Raw genomic sequence first — 7,930 nt, forward strand, 5'->3', positions numbered from 1 at the left:
TATCTTAAAGCAACAATAAATCCCATTCATATCTTAAAGCACATAAATCCCATATTATTCAAGTCTGATTCCACCAACAATGAAAACACGCTTGTAAAATTAACTGCAACCAAACAGAATTATATAAATTCAAAGATCACGACATTTTAAAGGTCTCGAAAATGCTTCTTCAAACAATTATTAATATTGGAAACAGGCACCAAATGCAGCAAGGGCTTGACATTCCTCTTCCTGAACTGTAGCTCAAACCTTATCTAGAAACTTATCATCCTCCTCTAGTAGAAATTGACCTGGAAAAATATACAGTTATCTACATTCAATCAAGCACGACAAAAACAATTGTTATCTACATATAATATCGGAACGCTCAAAGAACACTACAAATATCTAAATGATATCAAATATCTAAATCAACCAAAAACATTCTAAATCTCTTTAGTGGTTATAGGTAAATGATATCATCAAAGAAATTAAAGATGTAAATGTTTTGAGAAGCAAAATCTATAAACACTTACCAACATACAAGACAGTTATGAAATTGCACCAGCTACTAATCACAGCACCAACCCACAAGCTTACTATGGCCTGGAAATACATTCACATTAAAGTATCCACAAAAAAGTCGTCCAAGTTAAGATGGTTGTCACAGACAGCTTTCTAGTAGAATCATAATCCAGAACTTTTTACCTTGAGGGCAATTTGACGAACTTGGCCATTTAAATCTAAGCTTCGTCCCAGAATCCTTTCCCAATACAACTGAACAATACCACCACAAATGTTGGTATCTCCGGCACCAGCAGCAACAGGTACACTTTGGCAGGTACACTTTGGCCACTCTCCACAGTGTCAGGGCCAGCTCCATCACCAGCTGCAGGTACACTTTGGCCACTCTCCACAGTGTCAGGGCCAGCTCCATCACCAGCTTCATCTGTTCCCATTTGACCTTCTTCTTCTTCTTCTTCTTCTTCTTCTTCTTCTTCTTCTTCTTCTTCTTCTTCTTCTTCTTAAGAGTGAACTAAGAAAAAATAAGAAGTGATAATGTACATCTATAAGATATAAATGGCAACATTTTCGTATAGGCCTATATTTTTTTACTAATACTCAATATTCACACTCAGTAATCTTTTTTCCTTCTACCGCTTACACCACCTAAAAGGCCATTGCCATATTGACAAAGATTTATATGCAAAGATCCTAGACGATATTAATAAGTGAGTGTATGTAATTAATAATAGTGTGCCTTGAAAAATGAACGGTATAAGAGACTTTGCCAACGTACTAAATGTGGTAACTCCAACTCTACAAGCACTTCACGAACAAGTTTGCAAAAAGGAGAACCTTGTGAGATGAGAGAAACATAGAGATTTAAAATATTGTTCAAGGGAAGAGAACCATAAAAATATCCACTTCAAGTCATGACACCTCCAATTAAGTAGTCTGCGACCTCTGTGGTGGTGATGTCCAAGACTCCCTATGCGAATACGAAGAGAATCATTAATCAAGGTAGATCTTGAAAAACATTAGCACAAATTCATGTCACAACAAAATAAAAGCAAACATAAATAACCCTTTTGAATTTGACATTCAAAATTTTATATATGTTGTAGAAGTAAACGAAATGATTTGACTGTTGTTGTTTCAATGTAATTGAAATTGTATTACAAATATTTTTTAAAGTAAATCTATTCAAAATGAAACTTTAGGAAGAATATGTTTTTTTTGTATTCCACGATTTTAATAAATCTAAAATTTGCCCAAAATTAAGTTAGATTAATAATTTATGAAATTTTAATTTCAATCAAATTATAACAAAGGTTATTATGAAATTCATTCAATTTGTACTACTCTGTGATTTTTCGGTGATTATTCTATTAAATTGCGTTTTAATAACATTAAAATGAAATAGGAAAATTTAATTGACAAACATATACTATAGAAATTTTTATTTTTAAAAATCTAATGAAAATGTAAAAAGAAAAAAAGAAAGCCAACCACCTATCAAAATTGTTGTTCATCCTACTTATTTAATAATTAAAAAACCCAACAAAACTTCCTTAAATTTTAACTAAACAAAAGGGTTGGTTAATAACAATATAATTACCCAAGTGAGCCTTGACAACATCCATATAAGTGTAGTTTCTTTTCCCAGTAACAGGATCTGGTGATCTATAACAGTCAGCCAAAAGAGTTGCTGTTAAATATGTAATCATAGAGAAGGCCACCAACACAGCCGGTCCAGCCACCCAACCGAGCTGCGCTATCGCCCACGCCAACGATAGAACCCCCGACCCTATCACTGCTGTTATTATATGCGCACTAAGCTCCAAACTAACATATCACTGATGTCCCTTTATTATACACACACATATATATTAGTTTAGTAGATAAGACATTAATTAATTATTCCAAACTAACAAACTAAGCTCAACTTACCCGTTCGTTTCTCTCGACCATCGTCGTCGAAGTTCTTGAGGGCGGCTTCGGGGTTTTGATCAAGGTACATGGAGGTCTTAGGGAACTGATGTGCAGCAGCCATTTTGGAGGGGGTTTTCTTTCTTTGTTTCTTTGTTTATTTGTTGGTATAGAGAAAAAGATGGATTTTATGTGGGAAGTGAAGGGGGGAGGGGAGAAGTATATATGATAAATATAGGAAGCAAAAAGGTTCCTTTCTGAATTTATTTTATTTGAATAAAGTTTGGGTTAGAAACATGATTTCTACTTATGAAACATGACAAGAAAACATATTTATAGTTCACTGTTTCGTAAATACATCTCAAAATAAAGTTAAACTTTAATGAGACCCAATAGCTGCCACATTAGTAACTATGAAAATCTAGTGAAGATCTCTCAGATATTTTTTCAAACACCTTAACTACAACAAAAAGGTTATACTAAGTTATGAAAAGTACTTAAAAATAAACAATCGTCAAAATAAAAGCTCATGAAAATTTCTCATAAAAACTTTAAGATAAGAAAGTTATTTGCTATAGTAAGAACTAATAAATATAGCTACAAAGCTATGTTTAAGGACAAATCTTATAAACATTACAACAATTAACTCCATCCAAATTAACAAAATAAATTAAAGTCACCAAGTAAACCAAACAAAGCAACATACAGGACATTAATGTTTCTATAGACTAGTGATCACCACAGAAGTTTCAAAATGGTCATGCAATTTCATCTAAACTTATCAAATGAACTTCATCCCTAAAAGCTATTTTGTTGGTGAAGTTCCAGAGTGATTACCAATGGACATCAAATTTTTTTTACCTCATATATAAATTCTAGTTTCCCACCTCTCAAATTCGTTATTATTTCAATCTCTATATTTCTCATTGTTTGGTTTGTCTCAATATTCCAAGAAAATCACAAAAGCATAGTAAAACGCTACGAAACAAAACGCTCCTAAATCCTAAACATCTCAAACTCATTTTCTCTCTCGTTACAAGAATTATAAAAGAAGAAACTTCAATGAAACAAAATTTAGTTTTAGAAAGAAAAACCTTGGAATTATGAAAGTCAAGGAAGCAAAATGTTTCGACCCAGAAGCACACGTGATGAACTGAGGTCTGAAATCAACTAGACATTTCGTCGAACACGTAGACTACAACTGGTAAATCAAAGGGTTAAGCTCAACATGCACGATTACCTTCAGTAACCTCCCCAAAGGAAGAAAATGCATCTTTCAACGATCTCTCGTCCATGGACCAAGACAACCCTGGAAGGAAAAGGAAAAAACAAGATCAAATTCATGAATGTAAAAGGCATCTGAATCAAGTGGGTGGTGCATCTGTGTAAGTGGATGGAGGAAGAGAAGCAAAATTCCCAATTCAAACTTACCATGAAAAGAATCTGAAAATTAACAAACATGTTTGATGCTCACGGCTTCATATTTTGAGAAAAAAGAAAATGTTGGTGATAAATCAGTATCCGCAAACCCCATGAAACTGAAAATTAGTCTTTCAAAAGAATTAAGTTTACACAAAGCAACATACAGAGATGAAAGAGTAAGCAAAATTCCCAATTCAAACTTACCATTCTTTTCGTCGACAACCCCAAAGCAAAAAACCCCAAAGCAACATCAGTGTTTGAAGAAAGTGAGGAGTGACGGCGGTGGTGGCGGGCACGAGCTGGGCACGAGGGACGATGGTGGTGGTGGTGCCAGCGACTCTTCAGAGAAGAAAGGGAAGATTGTTAGATGAGAATGAGGAGTGAAGAAGAAATTGGAAGGATGAAATCGTGTGGGTGATTGAGAAAGAGTAAAGTAAGAGAGAGAAAGTCATTTTTTTATAAAATAAAAAATTAAAATTAAAATTAAAAAGGAGCTTTAATGTCGCTTTTCAAAACAAGGATGTTTAATGTCGGTTTTAAACCGACATTAAAGCTCCAGCTTTAATGTCGGCTTAAAACCGACATTAAACATCCGCATTTTCAAAAACGACATTAAAGCTCTTTTTTCATTTTTTCCAACCGACATTAAAGGCCAGATTTGTTCTAGTGTCTTCTTTGTCTTATAGATCTTCTTAACTTTATTTTTTGTGGTCCCTTAGTTACAGGCTCATTTGTTATAACATCATTATGTGATGTTTGACCATTAATTTGTTCAGCTTGTAGATTGTTGACAGAGTCAACAACTACAAAAACAACAACTTGAGAATAAGTTATAGATGAAGGAATTTTCACCTTAACTTAATGAATTTTCACTTTACGTAGTTCCAAATTCCCACTAATTACGTCATTCGCAATGAACCTTACATTTCCAGTTTCAACTATCCATGCACATACTATGGTTAGGACAATAAAATCTATACCCTTTTGATTTTTCTTGATAACTAATGAAGAAATCACTGATTATTCTTGAATCCAGTTTCCTTTCGTGTGGATAATAGATTCTTATTTCTGCTTAACAACCCCAAACATGCAGATGCGTTAAACTAGGTTTCCTTACTGTCCACAATTCAAAAGATGTCTTTAGAATTGACTTACTAGGAACCATGTTTCATAAATATTGAGTGGTTTTTAATACATACATCCATAAGGACACGGGTAAAGAAAACTTAATTAACATGCTTCTAACCACATTCATTAATTGTATTATATTACATCCTTTTGCGACACCATTTTGTTGTGGTGTTTCTGGTATTGTGTATTTATATTAAAAATGAGATAGGAGTGGTATATATTTTCTATAAATATTATAGGAATTTTCTAAAAAATATAAAATTTTGACAAACTATTTTATACTTCATAAAACAAAACTATTAAAAGACAAATATTTTTATACTTGATTTTTTTATGAAGTATAAATATTTTGTCAAATGTTTTATTTTTGATAATTTTCCAAAATTTTATTATATGTTTGTATTGAATGAAGTAAATTAAAATTAATATTGATAAATAATTGTTTGATTATTTAAAAAATCAATAAGGTAATCAATTATTATTATTGAAAAATAAGGTTTTATACTAACTAAATTTAATTAATAGCTAATTAATTAATAATTCGCGTAAATAAATAATTGTATTCATTTAATATTCTTTTATTATAAAATAAGTTAGGCAAATATTTTAGTAGATTATTACTAATTTATTAAAATAAATATTATATATTAATTTTTTAAGTTAGTGGTAGCATACAGAATATGTTATTTATTTTCACTTAGTTTAAATTCGTCCCATGATTTTATGGTCGTTATTGAGCAATTTATTGGTGATTGTGGTGATTATGTCATTTCGGGCCTAATTTGGAGTTAAACGACGTTAACCAATGTCAAATCGGAGCAAATCGAGGCTTTTGAAAGAGCAAAAGAAGCTTTTTAGCTTCTACCTTCAATGCCGCGATGCTGTAAAGTAGAGAGGTTGGATGTCGCGTAATTGGTTGAATTTAATTGAATATTATTGTTATATGTTGGACGCATGTGAATGTATGACTATCACTTTGCACTAAATTCTTTGACTCGTGACAATTAGATAAGAATTGGTTAGAAGCAATAGGTTAGGTTAGAATGTAATTTAATTTGATGCACATTGATTCTAATCAAGTTAGAATTGAACTTGTTGACTATCGAATATCAGTTAGACGCATGGAAATTAGGCATTCCATGTAAGGGGACTTGATGGTAATTAGGAAATTTGATATTGAACAGGTTAGAATAACCTCCCAACAACTGAAGCAAGATTATTTTAAAATAGAATTTTCACAAATTTATTCTTTTCTTGTAATCTACTTTCTTGCTACCAATTTCACTCAACCCTCCAGTTACCTTGTGGTTGGAAATTAATTTGTTTGAGAATCGGTGTGCTTCTATGAATGACCCAGAATTGCCACTAAAACTACTTCTTGGTGTGTCATTTGGTTTATTATTTGGCATGGGTTTGGGCAACGAAACTCATCCGACCAATTGGTATTAATTAACTAACTATATTTTAAATGAAATTATATACTCACTATTTTTAAAGGGAATAAAAAACCATTTTCTGTTGAAAATAACGAAGCCTAGGAATCAGTTATTTAAATGTATGTGATAAAAAAAGTTTGAAAACTATGATACAAAAATGAGTTTTAGATGTTTGTGATACAAAAGTTTGCTCATTCTCATGCAGAAAAACCTCAAACCAAACGACCCAAAGGTGGGTGCACAGGCACCAGATTGAATTGGTTAATTATTTAGACACACTAACTTGAGTTGAATTCAAATGGTTAAAATAACTAGCTCTCTCTCGTTTCAATGTTTTCAATGACTTAACTCGTTGGCATCCAACTTCAATAATAACCACCACCTCACTTCAACAACAATCATCATCGACAACATGCTCTAACGACCAACCTTTACACCCACCTCCACCAATCAACTACAGAAACCAGTCCAGTGCCAAACTTTGATGATTACCACTTCCAACTACGTAACTACCTCAAACGTTCAACTCCAACGACCAACCACTTATGGCAACCAATTCCGAGATCATCTCCAAAGTTGCACCAGTTCAACTTTTGTATGCAAAAGGAAGATCACATCCATTTTAAACAAACTTTTCTTTCTTACTAACAACTATTGATATTTAACATACCAAGTTTATAGGAAAATTGCCAAAAATAGGTTAAAAAAAGAGATTTAAATGAATTTTGGGACAACTTTTCAAAAGAAAGACTTTTAGGACAATTTGGGTGTGAATGGACAAAAATGCCCTTCATTAAATTTCTATCGCTCTCTATTGATTTTTCGCCTACCCACGTTCGCTTTCCCTTCTCTTTCGCATAGAACACCTGAAGTAAAAAAAAAAAAACATCTCCTTTCGTTGGCTTTTGAAATTTCCCGCTCTGCTCTTCGAAGATACTCCGACTGTTCGTCTGTCGTCGGTCCTTCAGTGCATTTCGTCGCTTCTTCTTTTCGAACCTAATAATCAACTTTGAGCGTGTTCTCTTATTTCAGTGAGTTTTATCTGTAACCCATTTTCAATATATTTGCTGGAATTTGTTCCTTTTTCTTCAGGCTTCAATCATGACATCGACTTCGACATCGACCGACGGACCCTTGTACAAGATTAATCCTTCCCATCATTTTTATTCCCTAGTAAGTTGTTTGTCTCATTTGGAAAAGACAACACATAATATTAAGGCCAAACTCAAACCCGATCAATTAGCCTTATTTAGGAAAACAAAGTTTGGGCACTTTTTGGACCTAAATATTGTCTTTAATGGGCCACTCATCCACTACTTACTGTTAAGGGAGGTGGAAGATGAAGGAAAGGATTCTATAAGTTTCTTACTAGGGGGCGTTGTTTGTACTTTCGGTAGGAGAGAGTTTAACATCATAACTGGACTATGGGGTCCTAAAGAGGACTATATTCAGTTGGTTGGGAATAGTCGACTGTTGGAGAAGTTTTTCAAAGACAAGGAGTGTGTTTATGTTAGCGACTTAGAGGATAT

At 33.0% G+C, this 7,930-nt stretch overlaps 1 protein-coding gene across 2 annotated transcripts; it reads right to left on the minus strand.

The window, feature by feature from the left end:
* Positions 1 to 941, minus strand: LOC127148818 (sister chromatid cohesion protein SCC2-like). Of its 2 annotated transcripts, none has more exons than XM_051083182.1 (4): positions 875 to 941; positions 688 to 806; positions 516 to 585; positions 1 to 275 (listed from the first exon to the last, which is right to left on the minus strand). In XM_051083182.1, the coding sequence occupies exons 1-4, from the start codon at positions 936 to 938 to the stop codon at positions 244 to 246; spliced, it is 285 nt and encodes a 94-aa protein (XP_050939139.1). In that variant the 5' UTR covers positions 939 to 941; the 3' UTR covers positions 1 to 243. The 2 variants fall into 2 exon arrangements, with proteins under 2 accessions (XP_050939139.1, XP_050939137.1); XM_051083180.1 differs by having other exon boundaries at positions 1 to 290.
* Between the last annotated feature and the right edge of the window lie 6,989 nt (positions 942 to 7,930).

This window comes from Cucumis melo, chromosome 4, assembly GCF_025177605.1.
Source record: "Cucumis melo cultivar AY chromosome 4, USDA_Cmelo_AY_1.0, whole genome shotgun sequence".
In the NCBI taxonomy this organism is placed as follows: domain Eukaryota; kingdom Viridiplantae; phylum Streptophyta; class Magnoliopsida; order Cucurbitales; family Cucurbitaceae; genus Cucumis; species Cucumis melo.

Bases quoted from the DNA above. Each gene is read 5' to 3' on its own strand.
- LOC127148818 (XM_051083180.1), bottom strand. From the start codon at position 938: ATGGGAACAGATGAAGCTGGTGATGGAGCTGGCCCTGACACTGTGGAG. The intron at 807-874 runs CTGCAGCTGGTG...GCCAAAGTGTAC, and splicing joins GGAGAGTGGCCAAAGTGTAC to CTGTTGCTGCTGGTGCCGGA. The intron at 586-687 runs GTAAAAAGTTCT...ATGTATTTCCAG, and splicing joins TTCGTCAAATTGCCCTCAAG to GCCATAGTAAGCTTGTGGGT.